This window comes from Tursiops truncatus, chromosome 5 (genome assembly GCF_011762595.2).
Source record: "Tursiops truncatus isolate mTurTru1 chromosome 5, mTurTru1.mat.Y, whole genome shotgun sequence".
Taxonomy (NCBI): domain Eukaryota; kingdom Metazoa; phylum Chordata; class Mammalia; order Artiodactyla; family Delphinidae; genus Tursiops; species Tursiops truncatus.
Window position 1 is genome coordinate 102543689 of NC_047038.1, and position 20187 is coordinate 102563875.

Sequence of the window (20187 nt, forward strand, 5' to 3'; positions counted from 1 at the left end):
TCAGTTTTTATTATGAACCTTTTAAAACATACACATAAATATACATAAATGACTACCCCCATGCACTCATCACTCAGCATCAAAAATTAACATTTTGCCCATCTTCTTTCTTCTATTCCCTACCCTCCCTTTTTTTGAGGAGGATTTTAAAACAAATCCCAGCGAAGTCATCCTTTTAATGATCAGAGCACGTTGCTCACAACTTTTCATTGTTCCTCTTCTCAGTAAAAGCCAAAACCTTTTTGATGGCTTACCACACCTGTGTGATCTGTTACTATTCCCCGACACCAACTCCTCCAACTGTCCCCTGTCCTGACTCTGCTTCAGTTACCGCAGAGGTTCTTAACCCTTAGAGGGCACCAGCATCCTCTGGACGTCTTGTCACAGCACAGGCTGCTGGGCCTCACCCCTAGAACTTCTGATTGAGATCTGAAGTGGGCCTCGAGAATTTGCATTTCTAACAAGTTCCCAGATGCTACCGCAGCCCAGCGGCATACTTGGGGAACCATCAGCCACACTGTACTCTTCCCGCTCTTCGATGGCCAGGAGTCTCTGCACTGCTCTCCCCTCTGCCCTGAGAACTCTGATTTACTCAAGATTCGCTTTCTTCCATCTCTTTTAAATGACATGTTTTGAGAGGTCTTCCTTGACTACCATTTAGCATCCTGTCTCCTCGCCTTGATTATTTGGCATTTTCACGGCAGGCAGGCATCGTCGTTTTTCTGTTTCCCTTGTCACGTCCTGATGGACAGGTGCGCGGGCACGGAGACCTGGTTTTGCTCTGCATTCCATCCCAGCGCCGAGACCTCGCCCAGCAGGTGCAACGAGCGGATCACAGCCTGAGCGGGGAGGCTCCAGTTCCTGCTTGGGACCCTGGACAGGCGAGTCATTCCTTCTTGCCTCAGTTTCACCATCCGTAGAGGAAGGATCGGCTACGCCCACCCCTTCCGCCTCCGTGGCCGCAGGCTGGGAAAGGACAGAGCGAGCGCGCCTGTGGAGCGGGACAGTCAGGGAACGCGGAGCGGAGGGACGCCGTGCTTTCCGGCGAGACCGCACCCTTACGTCTCCAGCTCCAGCGTCTGGGCCGGCGGACCCACCCCGTACTTCGCGGTTGCAGGAAGGGGCGGGGCGGGGCGGGGTCTCGAGGGCCCGTCACACCCGGAAGTGCCCGCCTGCAGCCCCGCCCCCAGCAGCGCCGGCAGGCTGAGCGAGCCAGCCGAGCGGGGCTGGCGGAGCTGGGCTACCTCGGGGGCGGGTGCGGGTGCGGCGCGGGTGTAGCGCGGGTGCGGGGCGGCGGGCGGGCGCCCGGGCGGATGGGACGCGGCGCGGCGGGCGGGCTGGGCAGGCGTCCGCAGCTGGAATGGTGCTGGCGGCGGCGGGTGCCCGCGAGCTGAAGCCTGAGAGGAGCCGCCATGGAGATGCCGCCGCGGCCTCCCGCGTGAGTGAGCTGACGGGCGGCGGGCGGGGCCGCTGCGGCCGGGCAGGGCCGGCGGCGGGCCGGGCGGCGGGCCGGGCGGCGGGCGGAACCCAGCCTGGCTGGCGGGCGGGGCGTCACCGCGCGGTGTGCGGGGAGGGTCCTCCGCCGGTGAGCGGGAGTCTCGGGAGGGCCGAGCATCCGCGGGATGGAGACACAGGATGCGCGCGAGGCCGTCGGAAAAGGAAGCTGCAAAGTACAGACGCCGGTGCCGAGAGGAATTCCACTCAGCTTGCCTGCTTCTCCGAATTCCTAGCAAAATTCTGTCCGAGGAGCTTGCACATCACTCGGAACGAGCCGAGCCGCGGCTGAACAGGGCATGTGACCTCTTTTACCTGGCACTGCAGAAAATCATATCCAGAAATCACAGCATCTTCTGTTTCTTTGGCACCCTGGGCGAATTAGTTAGTGTACGACCTATCAGGCACAGGTGTCTTTTTCCTTAGTACCCAAGTACAGTCAAGACCACCTGCGACAAAATTGTTTCCAGAAATAAGCTGAACAATTATGTGGGAGACATTGAAGATATTGCATTATTCAATACAAGATTTTTTTTTTTTAGCATTTTGTTAAAAGTGGACTATAAATCCCCAGGAGTTTTGAACATTTCAATTTTGATTTGCTTTCTTTAGTTTAACCTTTATGAAGTAACAAGAGCCCTTTGAATCTGACTTTTCAAACCGCCAAAAAATCTCATTCTAAGAACCGTGTACCTTTTCATGACAGCTCATTCTTGGAGCTTTATTGTTTTTCACTTAGATTTGGCGAGCTTCACTCCAGGGCAGTTGTATCACACCAGCCTCTTGTGGCTATTTGGCAGAATACCAGCCAAAATATAAATATTTGGCTTGGGCTGAAAATTTTTTTGATGTTGAGTCTTTTTAGGAGCGCTCATAGGATTCTGGCACTTTTAAAAAGTGCCTTACAGAAATTTTAGCTTGAGTGGAACAGGTCATGGAAATTTAAGGAGTACCTACGACTGTTGAATTGACCCTGCTGGGCTGGTAGGAATAAGAGCTCAGTTGCTTGGTGATGGCTGTCGCTTTGAAGACTTTGTCATCTGGTCATGTTCTTCAGCAGGTTCGGGAAGGCTCCTGAACCTCTAGGAAACGTGATGGTGGATTGTTAGCATCATGTGTGAGCACAGCATCAGCACATGAGTTCTGCCCAGGCTCAGAGGCACGCAAGGCAGGAAATGCTACTTGTCTATAGACAACACATAGTATAGAGGGTATCCCACATAGGATGATATTTGTCGTAAACCTGCCCCCTTTATATCAGTTCCCTGCAGTCCCTGTTTTGCTTCTGGAGCAGAGGGACCTAAAGGAAAGAAAAGGGGGACCTTAGAATGCAGGTGAGAAAAGGGTGTGGAAAAGCAGGCTCTGGAGGGAGGGAGGAGAGATATTAAAAATCATTTAAATAGAGATAATTAAAATGAAATAAATGTGTGCATGCAAATATTGATAAACTGAATCTAAGACATCAACTAATCAGAATTTTGGTGTTCAGCACAGTTCTTTGCTATTGAGACTTCATCAGTAGTGCTGGAACAATGAGAGGCTGAGATGTAATAGAAAGCCTGAATGCCAACAGGGATGAAAGAATAGTTAAAACCCAAACCCAAAAAACTCTGTTCAGCCATGGGTGGCTGAAGTTGGTGAGACTTTTGTTTTTGTTCATTTAATGGTAAATACAAATAGGTTTTGTTTTCATTTGGTCTATCTAGGAGTAGCGCTAATTCCAGAACTATAGTGTTTTTTTACCTTTCTGTGCATCAGAATAGTTTTTCTTCCCACCCCTTGACCTATTTGCTTCTACTCCCAATAATTTTTTTTCCTTCCACACTGAATCATGGGTGCTGGATTTGAGAAATGGCAGTTCTTGGGGAAGGAGCTTTGTCAGGCCTCACTGTGCTAAAGCTTAGCTAGGTCAGAGGCCAGTGCAAGTTATTGGGCGGGCTCAGCTTTTCATAAGGTTAGATTTTTAGCTTGAGCTTAAAGGCAAAGAAAGTTGTTTGAGGTGGGCTTAAAGTGCCTTGGATGATGTGGTGGAAGCAGGGACTCAGATCCTCTTTGCATAAATGTCTGTTTATTAATTCATTTCTTCTGCAAATGTTTGCATGCTAGTTTCTCCCTGGCACTGAGTGTGATACTTTTGTTTGCCCTTCTCTTTTAACAGCCAGTTTTGCATCCTTTTCAAATCCCACCTTGCTCCCTTTCAGCCTGTTAGACATTGTCTTGGAGGGATGCAGGTGACTATTAGTCCAGGCTCCCTAGTTCCTTCAGATGGGCTTGTTGAGATTAGGTTTTTAAAATTTCTTCTGCTCTTTCTACTTCTTGCCTTCACGTTCTTCTCATCCTTTTTGATTCTCATGTTGATTGTCATGGGCTTTATATCTCTCTTATTTTTTGCATCCTTGAGTGTATGTGGCTTTTAGATTCTCCTGCATTTTTGGATCTGGGTGATATTAAGACCATGGGACATTTGCCTGACTGAACCTGAAAAGCGTTCAACTAAAATTATATGTAGGTTAGCAAAGGAGTTGTCTCAGGCAATAAACTGAGATGTGTGAAAGGAATTGTAAACTGATCAGCCCTGACCTCAGGAATGTTTTATACATTCTAGCTTTTATAGTTATTTTTGTAAAGGATTTTCATAATTACTAAGTTGAAGGAAGACTGTGAGTATAGGACAGAGTGCATCCCTTTGACCTCACTGAAAAGTTTTCTTGGCCCTTCATTTTCCTACTGGCCCTCTTTCACAAGTTGGCTTTCTCCCTGTAGGCCTTGCTTTCTTGCTTTTCCAAACATGCCTCAGATATACAGCCATGTCTTTTTTCAGTGAATTCCACATCACTGGAAGCTCTTGAGTGTTAGAGATGTTCAGCATAGGCAGACAAACATCTTGTTGACTGTATTCTGAGGGATTTAGGCAGCAGAAAATTAGTTGGATTAGAGCACAGATTCTCATATTTTTGGATTTCACTGACTGTAAAATTAAAAAAAAAATGAAGTCCAACATAGAATTGCTAAGTTTTTTGTTTAGCCAAGTTAAAAAAAAAAGGATAAAATTATCATCTATCATCATCTTTTTGTAAAAGAAAGGACATTTTAGTGCCCCTCCCCCAATACAGGGAAGTACATAATCTCAGGCCAAAGGATAGTTCTTAAATTGAGTACATTTAGTTTTATGAAAACTTACACATTGTCCTCATTTTGTCACAGATCAATAAAAAGTTCATTGAAACCTGATGTTTGCGATCCACTGGACCAGATGACCTTTAATGTTCATTCTAATTCTAAGATTTAATTACTATGAATTTGGAACCTTGGCATGGGTTACCCCAGTATTCACTTGTTTGCCTTTTATAACCCTTTAGAATGTATTCTTGTTTTTGTTTAACTAGTCCTAAGTATAAATTGGGCACCTCTCTGATCATAGGTGAATCTCCTTAATGATAGACAAAGACGTTTAAAATATTCGGGAACGATAATGGCCCACATGGTGATGTTGAAAGAAGATGTGTGCGTCAACATGTGTTGAAGTGTCATATATAAGGAAAATTTTGAGGTGCATTTGGGAACTTGAGAAGTGGATTCTGAAAATAGGTAGCATTTATGTAGTAGTCTCTGATTCTGGGAAATCACTCCTCCCCCTCCCACCAAATAGTCCTAAACCTCTTGTTTCTAATTTACATTTTCTTATGCACATAGTAGGCATCAGTAGATATTAGTAAGTGTGCTTTTGTGAAGGTGATTGTACATCTACTCAGCTGTGGTTGTTACGGAACTGCACAAAGAGTGTTTATGAAAGCAAGTGAAATTCTTTCTTAACTTCAGGTGGAAAGTTCTTTCAAGGTGATACAGAGAATGGAAATTGCCTTTCAGATGCTTTTCTATAGAATTTTACCAAATTCCAGATGTATTTGCTGTTTACAATGAGAGAGTTCAGGTTTTTTATTCATATTTATTGGGTGCCTTCGGTGACCAGGCTTTGGGAATATCTCAGAAAACAAAACGAAGTCCCTTTTCCTCATGGTTGAAAGTGACAGTAAACAAATACATGATACAGTTACTGTAGTGGGTGGGTCTGTGTACTTTGTGTTGTGTGCTTTTCTGTCTCGAATTTCAGGCTATGGGCATTTGCTAAAGTATTTTTTGACCAGTTCTTTTCACTGATCCTGCCTTGAAAAACAGGCCCTTGCTTGCCATGACACTACTTTTTCTTGGTTTCCTGCTCTAGTTTTTAGGTTGTTAAAGGTGATTTACTTTATTTATTTTATTACTTTATCTCATTTAATCTTGTCAACAACCTACCTTATGAAGTGTAGTTCTCTTATTATTATTAGTTTTCAGAGGTTAAGTTACGTTCCCAAGCTTATCAAGTAGAGGAGAAACTGGGACTCTAATCTCTCTCTGTTGATTGCTTTTTTGGCTTACATGGCTTCTGTTCGTTGGCAGTAGCTGTTTCTCCCAGCTGCAGGCCTTGGCCAATTCTTCTTTTCAGTCGACTATTAATCACTAAGTTGTGGCTTCATCTGTATCTTAAGCCTGGGCTCTAGATCTGTGCCTCAGTTTTGAATTTTGAGCTTCTTACGGAACATCTACCCTTAGCTCATACATCAGATTCAACATGTCTAAAACTGAGTTTTCATAATATTTGTTCTCAAACTGACTTCCCTTTATAACATCTCCACTTAGTGGAATAATCATTCTTCTGGTCCTGGATATACAAAGCCTTGTAATGTTCTTTGATTTCTCTTTCTTTCGTCATCCTCCACATTTTATCAGCTCCCAGGAACTGTACAGTGTTGGTTTCAAGTGTCCATTCTGATTGCTGATACTCTGATGATACTCAAGGTTTCATCCCTTGATACCTGGATTATTTCTCCTGTTGAACTCTTAGGTGTTCTCTCATCACCTTCCAGTCCACCTATTGTTTTTACCCCTCACCCCTCACCCCTGCAACATCGAGTCAAGTCAAACACTTAACAAAACCATATATCTCAGCCAGGAAGTCTCAGCCCTCCATCATTTTGGCCTTATCTTATATGTTCAAAATCATTATGTGCCTTAACCTCCCAAGGTAAACTATACCTTCTCACAAGCCAGGAGTCTCCAGCCTTTTCCTATCCTGTCCTCAGCTAAAACAACTTAGAATTCCTCCAAGGCCCAGTTGGAGCCCCATCCCCTTCACAAAGTCTTCCTTGTATACATCAACTCATTCTAGCTCCTCTTTGCAATTCCTATACTATTTATAATTGGTAGCACATAATCTTGCACTTGTGTACGGACTTCGTGCCATTCCCTGGTGGTTTCTGAAGTGCCTCCTTAGTTGGCTGGTAACTGGAGAAGATTTCTGTGTTCAGCATCCTAATCACTCACCCTGCTTAGTATAGGGCAGCAATGGGCTAGGCAGTGCTTACCTACTTGATTTATTAACAGTGGTGGTGGTCTGGAGTATTGCCAATAACTTTTAATTTAGTGTTGCAATTAAAAATGAAGAAGGCCAAGAAAATCCATAAAAATGTATCTCCATGTTCAGTTTAGCTCCTAACTCCATATTTCTTCTTAACTGTGTTTACATTCACATAGTATTTAGTGCTTATACAGCTCCTGAGGCAAGTAGGTGAGGTGTCACTATCTTTGACTTTCATATTACATTTCCTATTAGACAGATCTGTGGAATAACAAAAACCTTATTTTATAAGTACACAGTCTGAAGCCCAGAGAGGCTAAGGGACTAATCCAAGGTCACTTGGTTAGTATCTGCAGGCTAGGACTGCAGTTCATTTCTTCCAGCTGATTTTGCTCCTCTTCCAGTGCCTTTTCATTAAATGCTGGGAAATGTAGCCCAGTCAACTGAATATGCCAAGTCATAGTGCTGCCCCCTTACCAGCCAAGTGATGGTAATAGGAAAAGTGACAAAAGAAAGTTCAGAAATGAGAGTGATAAAAGACATGGAAATGTTTGAAATGGATCATCAACCTTCTCCTCCCTATTTTAGCACCTCACAGATATCCCACTCTGACAATGCTGTGTTAATTGTTTATAACATATGCTTTAAAATAAGACTGATCTTGCATAAGACATGCTTTTACCCTGGTTGCTTTCCTGGTAGTAGTCACTATCAGGGACAAAAAGTGCCAGGTTGTCCTCTGTTTGTCACGTAGGTTAGAGGGAGCGGGGTTGAACTGAAGCAGAGCATTTTACAGCTCTGTTGTTCTAGCATCAGAGAGCTTCGTCACCTCTGCACCTCAGAGTCCCAGCTACCTCCTCCTGCCGGTGTTTCTCTCGAAGGCCACATCCTGGTCCTGGGGGAGGACAGGGCGAAGGCCCCCCTCCATCCTCCGGAAGGTTCATCACTCCGCTTTAAGTGCTAAGCTGTTTTAGTAAAATTGAGCATGGCCAGCTTTTCTAGACTTTTCCTTTCCAACTCTGGGAAATTGGAAACATAACTTTTAGCAATACATGTACTATACTAATGTATTCAGTGGCATTGTTATGATGTTGTCTGTATCGTGTTCTGTGACTGGATAGGAGTTTTTTTATCTCACAAGATGCTTCATACTCAGTTCTAAAGGTCTGTGTACTGAAGGTCTAATTCAAGTTCTTACATGTCTGTAGGGCAGACATTAACATTATTTGGTAATATGACCATATGTTCATTGATTACAGTTAGTCTGCTGGGTCTGTACCTGATAAAAGTGTAAATTCCAAGCAGCTGAAAAAAATTTGCAGAGCAGGTCTTTTTGCATGTAGCTAATTGCAAAGACTGAAAGCACAACTCTACCACAAACCAAAATGTTTCCAGTGGAGAAAGCCTCCCACTTTTACAACCTCTAAGTAATAAGGTGGTTATTTGGGTGAGGTGAAGGATGTGAGTGTATTTTGTTAGGAAACTGTAGAGTGGCACAACAAGTATTAAAGTATGAGTTATGGTTGAATCTCTACTTCTTATATCCTGGACTTGTTATGGGAGCAATGTTCTTATGATAATCAGCTTCCAAATGCAAGTTTAGCTTGGAAGACAGCAGAGAAAATAGAGATATAAAGTAATGGAGAACTTCATAGCAGTATAACATGGATGGTGACTTTGAAAACATCAGCTGCTGATGTGAACTTGGCAGAAATTTATAAGTAATGGTGGGTGACTCATTGCAAGCAGGGGAGTCTTGCAGCTTTTGAGGTGTACAGGCAAAGGGGAGAGTAGAGATGGTGGCCACCCAGAGGCTGAGTATTTGTCGTGAATGTGAAAATGTCTGGTCTCCTGTTAAATTTTTCAGCTGCATCATTCACATGACTTACAGCATTATTTCCACCAGAAAACCTTGAAAACATAAACAACCTCTATTTCCTAAAGTGTTCGTTCTTTATCTGAGATGATTGTCCTGTGGTGGGAGGTAAGTGGGTGGTGGGGCATATTACATCACCTTCTTTTTTAAAAAATCATACATAGCTGTCTTTTCCCCCTACTCGTCGAGATGCTGTCATTCTGGTATGCCTAGACCTGTAAAAAGGGCTTGCCTGAATCTTCACATGAAGAGGGATGGTTATGGGTAGTTTAGAAAAATTGCTTGAGTCATGTGGTCCTTCTGTCCCCTCCATTGGAAATCACTATTCCAGAGCAAATAATATGCATCTAAAGAAACTGTATGTTATTTCTAAGATGTTCTCAAAATTTTTGCAGGAGGTTTAAACCTTTGGTTGGTTATGGAATCTTGACTGTTGGAAGGAGACAGCCCTTATTAGAGTCTTTGCCTCCTCTCTTGAGAATTCAGTTATTGGCAGTAGTGTGTTCTTAGGCAGAGTTAGAAAATTACCCGGTCTGAGAAGCCATCCTTACCTACAGCTGGGAATTTGTAGAAGAGTCAGTCGTGGAAGGAAGGCTTTTGGATTATCTGTTAGCAGTGTTCTGGGATCCAAACCCTTGAACCCTCAATTATTGTAGAATATGTGTTGTAACAACAGGCTGTTGGGTAGTTTTAACACTGGTTATGGGATGTAGAGTTGGGGGAAAGACTTAAAAGTGAAAGAACCTTGAAAAAGTATCTCCTCCAGATAGTTTAAAGAAGACGGTTCTCATAGTGAGGAGCTTTTCTGGAAAAGGCTAGCCCTTCACTTCACAAGGGAAGCAGGGAGGTGTAACTGTACTTATGGTGTAACTTAAAAGGTAAACCTTTCCCTCCCACTTGGTTGCTTTCTAGTGGATGTTCATCTTCCACATCTGTAATTTTGGACATGATGTATCATTTTCTGTTACTCAGTTCTGCTTCTGAAGGAGAGACCATCTGACACAAAACCATATAGGAATTAGAAAATTGTGGAAAGGACTTCAGTGTTAAAAATGAAGTCTGTGGCAGGGTGCTGCATTTGTAAGGGGCTCTCAGTACAGAGAACACTTAAAAGAATGCGGTGTTATTTCTTATTTATTTCTTTAAGCCTTCGAATGGAATCTTTTCTTTGCAGAGTTTCTGGAGTATTAGAGAAGTGGGAGCTAAAAATATTTAGCTTTAAGAAAGAAAGCAGCAATATAAACATTGGTTGTTGTATGGTATCTGTCTTAAAGTTAATTCTTTAATGCAGGAAGTTTTAATTCCCAATTTCTTAAGCAAATATGTACACTCTTGACTCTTAATGATATTCTTTGTAGGGCAGAGTTGCTTTCGTTTCCATTCTGAGCATTGAAAGGCCTTCTATGATAGTTTTGCCAGTCCTCGATACTATATTTTCCCTCTGTTGTAAAGTTAAGTAATTAAATTTGAAGCAGATATAAATATCATTAACTTGCTACATATGTGGATATTCGGTGTTACGTGGTCAGAAAGTTTGTGTAGGTTGCATATATCTACATAATTTCCCCTTTTCCTACTGTTTTCTTAATGAAAAGGCGGTGGAAATGGCATTATGAGAATATGTCTTATACTAAAAAGTGTGTCCCCACTTCCCTCTGCCAGATCTGGATGTTCTTTCTTTCTTGGCTTCTAGCTCTTTTTCTTAGGCTGGGTGTAACATCCCTCTATGCATGTGCACGTGCGCACGCGGCCACAAGGAGTAGAGTGCACTGTCCCATTCTCCCACTCCAGCCGTGGACTCACCCACTGGAGGCAGCAATGGCACTAATTCGTTTGTAAGGTCCCTTTAGAAACTCAGTTGGTGGGGTAGCAGCTCTGATGTCCACTTCTAGTGGGTGAGCCCTCAAAGGATCAGGTATCCCTCAATAAGTGTTGATTCTGGGGGAGGGGGAACGAGCAAGGATAACTTCTGTGGTTAATGCTGGCTTATCTTAATGTTCAAGTACCCGAGTTTCATGGCTTCATGTACTACATTTCTGTCTCCAGCTAGATTTTTTTCTCTCAAATTCTAGACTCCTGTAATCATCTGCCAATTTGAGAACATCTTCACTTGGAAGTCTGATATCTTAAAACCAACATGTGTAAAAACTGAGCCCTTGATCTTCCAACTTCCAGACTGATTCTATCTGCAGCCTCCTCCATTCAGTTAATGGAAAGTCAATGCTTCTAGCTACTCAGGCTAAAAAACTTGGAGTTATTCAGACTTCACTGACATGGCACGTGCCTTCTGTCAACAGATCTTATTAGCACTCCTTTAAAATATATCCAGAACTCAGACACTTCTCATCACTGCTCCTGCCTCCACTGCTGCTACGCTGTTCTGAGCCAGTGTCATTTCCTCCTGCATTACCCTTCTCAGTAGCTTCCCTCTTTTCATCGTTGACCCATAGAGACTATTCTCAACCAGCAGCCAAAATGATCCTTTGAAAACATAAGTTGGGTTGTGTCACTGTTCTGCAGTACCTTGCCATTTCACTCAGGGTAAAAGCTAGTGTACCCAAATTGTTTTCTGCCTCAATCTCTTTATCTGTTATATGGGGATAATAGTAATTAGCTCACTCAGGGTAAAAGCTAGTGTCCTACATGATCTGTACTCCCCCCTCCGGCCCTGCTCTCATGTCCTGGAACACACGAGGTGCATACTGGCCTTTGCTCTAGTTATTCCTTCTGTCTGGGCCTTCTCCCCCCTCCTGGTCCTCATTCTAATCTCAGTTCTCAATTTGGCCTGCCCTGATCACCCTGTTTAATACTGCAAGTTCCATCAGTCCATCACCATCACCCCCATACTCCTCACTCTCTTTACCCGGCCCTCTTTCTTTGTTCCGTAGTTCTTAACTTCTAACGTGCCACTTACTCTACTGGTCTGTTGTGTGTACTGTCGATGCCCCCCACCCCCGCCCGCCCCCTGACTCCAAGCTCCCTGAGGACAGGGATTTTTATTTTGTTTATTGATATGTTCCTTGTGCCTAGAATAGTGCTTGGTACATAGTTGGCACTCAAAAATTATTTGCTGAATTAATAAAATAATATTTAAAGAATGAATTATTCTTTCAGAAATGGGCCAGGAAAGGAAGAGGTGTGAAAAGAAATGGTGCAATAAATAATGATGTTTGCCTTTTGTTCTTTGTGTGATGTATATACAAGTATGATTTTTTTAGGCTTTATTTGGTTTCCTAATTTATTAAACTTTAATAGCTTTATTAAAATATAATTTACATACCATAAAATTCACCCATTATAATTGTGATCGTAGTAAATTTCTAGAGTTGTGCAACCATCTCCTCAAAAAGTTCCTTTTGTCTGTCCATATGCAGTTAACCCTCCCTACAATGGCACCCTGATTTCATTTGTTAATTTTTTTGCTCCCAGATTTCGAAAGAATAATTTATACAGCAATACTAACATAGCTTTGTACTCTTAAAAATTACACATTTAAATATGATATTAACTATCCATTGCTTAATGTAGGAAATGGTATTGAACATTAGTGAAAAGAATGGCCTTGAGGGTCAGACTCGCTGCACTCTTATCAGCTCTACCATTTACCCAGATTGTTTTCTGCCTCAATCTCTTTATCTTTATATGGGGATAATAATAGTAATTAGCTCACAGAGTTGTTGTGAGGATTAAACAATGAAAGAAAATTTAGTACAGTGTCTGCCTTAAAGTTAATACTCAGTAAACAGTTAAAGTAGGTCCAAAGTATATGGGGTGAATAACCTTGCAGGTAGAAAACAAAATTCAAATCAGATTCTAAGCTTCTGAGGTGTGTGTAAAATACGACCCAGTTCCTGTCTTGGTTTGTAAATAGGCCCACTGCAGAATGTAAAAGCAGGTTAATTTCCAACAGAGAAAATCATTTCTCAGCATTTCTTCTGAAGGTATCTGCTAAACCATGTTTACTGAATTTTCTGTGCCCATCTTTGAGAGAGCTTTGAAACCAGGGAGGTAATTATCTACTTTTTTGTTAAAACCACAGTGACCATCAGAAAGTGTTCTGAACTGTGTTTTAGTCTTGGGTTGAAAAATGCTGTGAGACTTCCTCTAAATGAGTGGGGGAGAAGGGCATTCATTGTATCTCTTGTAGCCTGATAAGTCTGAACTAAGCTATCTTTAATAAGATCTTTTTCTGTGTTTTGTTATTTTCTTTTATGTACAGATGCACAAAGCAGGGTCATCAGAAGCCTCTCGATTCAAAAGATGATAATACCGAAAAACACTGCCCGGTGACAGTGAATCCTTGGCATATGAAGAAAGCTTTTAAAGTCATGAATGAATTAAGAAGGTATTATTACATTAACATACCTTTATTTTTCACTATAAAGTGAATATATTCCCCACCCCTCATTTTTGCTTTGTTTGATACAGAGAACATTTAAAGCTTTTTCTGCAAGTTTTTTAAAGGAAGGAAGAAAGCAAAAAATTTATCAGAAGTGTGAATGGTATAAGGCTGCACTGTCCAATATGGTAGCCACTAGCCACATGTGGCTAGTCTGAATTGAAGTGCTCTGTAAGTGGAAAATAATGGATTTTCAAGACTAACAACCAAAAAAAAAGTAAAATATTTATTAATAAGTTTTAAAAATAATGCATTTTGAAATGATATCAATTCTAATATTGGATATTTTGGGTTAAATAGAATTTTACTTAATTCTATTAAATTAATTTCACTTGTTTTTATTTTTAAATGGATTACTAGAGCATTCTGACTTACATTATATTTCTATTGGACTGGCTGGTCTAGGGTTTCTAACTTATCCTTGCAAAGCATATGAAAACTTTTATTAAAATTTTTTTTATTGAATAGTTAATTTATAACATCATATTAGTTCCAGGTGTACAACATAGAGACTCAACATTTTTATAGATTATACTCCACTTAAAGTCACCACAAAATAATGTGTATATATCCTTGTGGCCTATCCATTTTATACATGGTAGTTTGTACCTCTCAGTCAAATCCACTACCCCCATCCTGCCTCTCCCATTCTTCTCCCCACTGGTAACCACCTGTGAGTCTGTTTCTGTTTTGCTATATTCACTAGTTTGTTTTCTTTTTTAGATTCCACATATGAGTTATAACATAGAATATTTTTCTTTCTCTGACTTATTTCATTTAGCATAATACCCTCTAGACCCATCCATGTTGTTGCCAATGGCAGAATCTCATTCTTTTTTATGGCTGAGTAGTATTCCATTGTGTGTATATACCACATCTTCTTTATTCATTCAACTGTTGATGGACACTTAGGTTGCTTCTGCATCTTGGCTATTGTAAATAATGCTGCTCTGTACATTCAGATGCGTGTATCTTTTCGAATTAGTGTTTTCATTTTCTTCAGATGTATACCCACGATTAGAATTGCTGGTAGTTCTATTTTCAGTTTTTTGAGAAACCTCCATAATGTTTTCTGTAGTGGCTGTACCAAGTTATATTCCCACCAACAGTGTAAGAGTGTTTCCTTTTCTCCACATCTTTGTCAACATTTGTTATTTGTAGGTTTTCTGATGATAGCCATTCTGACAGGTGTGAGGTGATAGCTCATTGTGGTTTTGATTTGCTTTTCTATGAAAATTACAGATGTTGAGCATCTTTTCATGTGTCTGGCCATTTGTATGTCTTCTTTGGAAAATGTCTATTCAGGTCTTCTGCCCATTTTTTAATCAGATTGTGTTTTTGATATTGAATTGTATGAACTGTTTGTGTATTTTGGATATTAACAGCTTATCAGGCGTATCATTTGCAAATATTTTCTCCCATTTAGTAGGTTGTCTTATCATTTTGTCAATGATTTCCTTTGCTATGCAAAAGCTTTTAAGTATAATTAGATCCCATTTGTTTATTTTTGCTTTTGTTTGTTTTGCCTTAGGAGACAGACAAAAAAAATATTGCTATGATTTGTGTCAAAGAGTGTTCTGCCTATGTTTTTTTCCTAGGTGCTCTATGGTTTCAGGTTTCTATTTAGGTCTTTAATCCATTTTGAGTTTATTGTTGTATATGGTTTGAGAAAATGTTCTACTTTCATTCTTAACATGTAGCTGTTCAGTTTTCCCAGCACCACTTGTTGAAGAGACTGTCTTTTCTCCATTGTATATTCCTGCCTCCTTTGTTGTACATTAATTGACCATAGATGGGCAATTCTTTATTCTGTTCCACTGATCTTTCTGTTTTTGTGCCAATACCATGCTGCCTTGATTATGGTACTTTTTAGTCAGGGAGTGTGATACCTCCAGCTTTGTTCTTTTTTTCTCAAGACTGCTTTGGCTGTGCAGGGTCTTTTGTGGTTCCATATAAATTTTAGGAGTATTTGTTCTAGTTCTGTGAAAAATGTCATGAGTATTTTGATAGGGATTGCATTAAATTTATAGATTGCTTTGGGTAGTGTGGACATTTTAACAATATTAATTCTTCTAATCTATGTACATGGGCTATCTTTTCATTTCTTTATATCATCTTCTTTTCCTTCATCAATATTTTATATTTTCAGAGTGTAGGTCTTTCACCTCCTTGGTTAAGTTTATTCTTAGGTATTTTTTTTTTTTTGGTGGATTTTGAATGGGATTGTTTTCTTACTTTCTCTGATAGTTCATTATTAGTATATAAAAAAGCAACAGACTTCCATATATTAATTTTGTCTCCTGCAAATTTACTAAATTCATTTGTTTAATATTTTATTGGTGGAGACTGTTAGGGTTTTCTATATATAGTATCATGTCATCTGCAAGTAGTAACAGTTTTACTTCTTCCCTTCCAATTTAGATTCCTTTTATTTCTCTTTCTTTTCTGATTGCTGTGGCTAGGACTTCCAATACTATGTTAAATAGAAGTGGCAAGAGTGAGCATCCTTGTCTTGTTCCCGATTTTAGAAGAAAAGCTTTCAGCATTAATCGTTAAGTATTATGTTTGCTAACGGTTTATCATAAATGGCCTTAATTATGTTGAGATATGTTTCCTCTGTACCCACTTTGGTGAGAGTTTTTATCATGAATGGATGTTGAATTTTGTTGAATACTTTTTTTGAGGTGATAATGTGATTTTTATCCTTCCTTTTGTTAATGTGGTATATCACATTGATTTATGGGTGTTGGACCATCCTTGAATCCCTGAAATAAATTCCACTTGATCGTGGTATGTGATCCTATTTATATATTGTTGAATTCGGCTTGGTAATATTTTGTTGAGGATTTTTGCATCTGTATTCATCAGATATATTGGCCTGTAATTTTCTTTTTTTGTAATATCTTTTTCTGATTTTGGTATCAGGGTAATTAATGGTGGCCTTGTAGAATGAATTTGGGAGTGTTCAATCCTCTTTAATTTTTTGGAATAGTTTGAGAAAGATAGGTATTAGCTCTTCTTTATATGTTTGGTAGAACTACCCTGTGAAGCCATCCTGTCCTGGACTTTTGTTTGCTGAGAGGTTTTTTTTATTACAGATTTAATTTCATTACTAGTGATTGGTCTGCTCAAATTGTCTGATTTTTCTTGATTCAGTCTTGACAGTTTGTATGTTTCTGGAAATTTGTCCGTTTCTACTAGGTTGTCTAATTTGTTAGCATATAACTGTTTGTAGTATTCTCTTATGATTTTTTTGAATCTCTGTGGTATAGGTTGTTATTTCTCCTCTTTCAGTTTTTATTTTATTTGAGTCCTCTCTTCTTGCTGGTGAGCCTGGCTGAAAGTTTTATCAATTTTGTTTATCTTTTAAAAAAGCTCTTGGTTTCATTGTTTTTTGTTTGCTTTTTTTTTGGTTTGTTTAGTCTCTGTTTTACTTATTTTCCCTTTGATCTTTATTATTTCCTCCCTTCTGATGACTTTGGGCTTTGTTAGTTCTTTTTTTTTTAATTCCTTTAGATGTAGATTAGGTTGTTTGAGATTTTTCTTTTTTCTTGAGGAAGGCCTGTATCACTATAAACTTCCCTCTTAAAACTGCTTTTGCTGCATTCCATAGATTTTGGAAAGTTGTGTTTTCATTTTCATTTGTCTTGAGGTATTTTCTGATTTTCTCTTTGATTTCTTTATTGACCCATTGGTTTTTTTAGTAGCATGTTTAGTCTCCATGTGTTTGTGCTTTTCGCATTCTTCTTTTTGTATTTGATTTCTTGTTTCACACTGTTGTGGTTGGAAAAAATGCTTGATATAATTTGTGTCCTCTCAAATTTGTTGAGACTTGTCTGTGGCTTAGCATGTGATCTATCCTGGAGAACATTCCATGTGTACTTGAAAAGAAAGTACATTCTGCTGTTTTGGATGGAATGTCTTGTCTTGTAGATATCTTTTAAGTCCAACTGGTCCAATGTGGTATTTAAGACACTGTTTCCTTATTGATTTTTGTCTGGATGATCTGTCCATTGATGTCAGTGGGGTGTTAATGTCCCCTCCTATTATTGTATTATTGTCAACATCTCCCTTTATGTCTGTTAATATTTGCTTTATATATCTAGGTGCTCCTGTATTAGGTGCATATATGTTAATGAGTGTTACATCCTCTTCTTGTATTGATCTCTTTATGTATAATGTCCTTCTTTGTCTTTTGTTATAGACTTTGTTTTAAAGTCTGCTTTGTCTGATATGAGTATTTCTACTCCTGCTTTCTTTTCATTTCCATTTGCATGAAATATAAGAAAACTTTTAGACAGAGAAAAATGTAAATCTCTCTTTGGTGGTGGTGGTGGTAGTGTTAGTAATTTGGGGGAGTAGTGACCTGCCCATTGCTAAGTAATTCTCAAATATGTTAAGAGTCACTGCAGTGAAAGAGTGACTTTAAAAGTTGATTGAAAAACGAGTAGCTTTTTTTTAATTAAAAGACTAATGTATGTATTAACAGGCTTGGTTTTATTTTCTTAGCATTTTGTGAAAGACATATATTTTCCCATCATTCCGTTTGTGAAAGTACATATATTTAAAAGCTAGGGCTAAGAAGGGAGTGACTTAAACTTTCCTTTAATCTCTCTATGCTATATCTTCCTGAAAGCTCATCCTTTTTTTTGTTCCATCATTTGTTTATTTCTTCTTTAATTAAAGATTCAGTAAATATTCATCTGCTGGGTGCTGGAGATACAATGGTAAGCAAAACAGACATGGCTGCTACCCTCATGGGGCTTATGATTGACTGCAGGAAGCAGGCATTAATCAAAGAATCACACAAATAATTTACTGTAAATTTTAATGGCAGTAACTGCTACAGGGAGGGCTATGAAGTTAGATAACAGTGGTCAGGGAAAGCTTCCCTGAGAAGATAAGAATAATTGTGCTGAGATCGAAAGGAAAAGAGAAGTAAGGAAATGAAGTCAGGCATAGGGAATGGCAGTGTCCAAGTCTTGTGGTGGGAGTGAGCTAGCCTCCTGGAGGAGCTGAGGGGTAGCTGGAGTGCAGATGGCTGGGGGGTCATGGCAAGAGAGGAGGCTGAGTGAGTAGGTGAGGGCCAGCATTCTTAGAGCCTTCTGCATTTTGGTCTTTATCAGGAGTTGCCGTGGGAGAAGCCATTGGAGAGTTTTAAGCAGGGATGTGACATGATCAGATCAGATTTGTATTTTGAAAAGAACACAATGGCTGCTGGGTGGAGAGTGGATTGGAGAGAGAGAGATAAGAGAAAATTAAACTAAATAATGGATATTAGATTTGTTTCCTAGTACTGCTCTGACATCAGTTTCAGTAAGTAGGTTTTCATTTAGTTTTGGGGAGAAAATATAGCTGGGATAATCCAGCAGGTCCCACCATGCTGTTTCAGTTAATCTCGTTGCAAAAGTAGTTATTAGAATGTAAAATGCAGTCGTTATTAAGTGATACTGAAGGAAAAGTAAGAAAAATAGTCTGGTTATTTTGAGACATTTTCTTTTTCTTTGAAAAATCTAGAAAGACTGACTTTTAATAGGTCTATTCATGTTACTTTTCCCCCCACTCCCATGGGGCTGGTAGCCAGACCTTCCACTGATGTGTGAGTGGGCCCCTGTTGATGAAGGTCTCAGTCAGTAAACTACAGGGAGGGCCACACCTAGCTCTCCTTCCTGAGGTGAATGACCCTAGTTTTTGGACAAACTCTTTGGCCTTGGGCCAGTTGTTTTACTTTTTTGAGACTTAACTATAAAATGAGGGGAGTGGATGGAATGCAGTCTAAGGTTCATTGCTGCTCTGACGTTCTTTTGGCCTGTGAGGTTTTTTCCTGCTTCCCTGCATGTGGTGCACCTTGTTTCATCCTGGGATTACTTAGCTGTAGCCGTCATTCAGCTGTTTGTACCATTTTGGGGGTGAACTGTATGGCTGTGGAACAGTATGTTTTTGATCTTTGTGTTGCCCCATTTCAGTAGCTAGCATGTAACCAGGCTAATAGTTGATGTTGATTTTCAGAATGAAGAATGACCTTTGAATAGCTGAGTCTTGGCTGCCACATCCACAACAAGGATTGTTTTAATGAAGTCAACGACTGCTAGTGTTTTAAAAAATGAACTCTCTTTGAGGCTCATCAGCACTTTTGTTTTTTAATGTCATTCCCTTTTCTCTTACCCTTTATTGCCAATTTTATGTAATTCTGTTTTTTTTTTTTTTTTGCGGTACGTGGGCCTCTCACTGTTGTGGCCTCTCCCGTTGTGGAGCACAGGCTCCGGACGCGCAGGCTCAGCGGCCATGGCTCACGGGCCCAGCCACTCCACGGCATGTGGGATCTTCCCAGACCGGGGCACGAACCCGTGTCCCCTGCATCGGCAGGCGGACTCTCAACCACTGCGCCACCAGGGAAGCCCTGTAATTCTGTTTTTTTAAAAATAAATTTATTTATTTATTTTTGGCTGTGTTGGGTCTTCGTTGTTGTGCGCAGGCTTTTCTCTCATTGCGGTTAGTGGGGGCTACTCTTTGTTGCAGTGCGTGGGCTTCTCATTGCAGTGGCTTCTCTTGTTGCGGAGCACGGACTCTAGGAGCGTGGGCTCCATAGTTGTGGCTTGCGGGTTCTAGAGCGCAAGCTCGGTAGTTTTGGCACATGGGCTCAGTTGCTCCGTGGCATGTGGAATCTTCCCGGACCAGGGATTGAACCCGTGTCTCCTGCATTGGCAGGCAGATTCCTAACCACTGCACCACCAGACAAGTCCCAGTAACTCTTAAAACAAACAAACAAACAAACAAAATCTCTGAAGAAACCTACTCCTTGTACAGCTGAAAATCTTTTGTTATTTCCTGTCATTGTGTCAACTTCCTGCTGCCAGAAATAGGTAGCTGAGAGTGGCTTCCTGACTTCTGGGAAGGGAGAACTTCCTTGTTCTCTCCATTCTGCTCTTGGGCTGTCACCTCTAATAGGTAGAATATCAGCTGTACCCTAGAGAGTGTTGTTATTAACCTTTGGCTAATGAAAGAGAAATTTTAGAAGTA

The 20187-nt window shown here is 40.4% G+C and overlaps 1 protein-coding gene across 8 annotated transcripts in view; it reads left to right on the forward strand.

Annotated features, from left to right (window-relative positions):
- The first annotated feature begins 1204 nt into the window (after positions 1–1204).
- Positions 1205–20187, forward strand: part of KLHL2 (kelch like family member 2) — a 122498-nt gene continuing 103515 nt past the window's right edge. For 3 of the 8 annotated variants that reach the window (XM_073805453.1, XM_073805454.1, XM_033857224.2), the window contains exons 1-3: positions 1209–1438; positions 2756–2828; positions 12988–13113. Coding sequence is in view for 6 of the 8 variants with exons in the window: in XM_033857224.2 (XP_033713115.1) it covers positions 13076–13113 (38 nt within the window). In the remaining 2 variants the exon portion in view is untranslated. Of the gene's footprint in view, positions 1439–1567; positions 1792–2755; positions 2829–12987; positions 13114–20187 lie in introns of those variants that run through there. The other 5 variants (XM_033857229.2, XM_033857231.2, XM_033857230.2 and 2 more) reach the window with 4 other exon arrangements.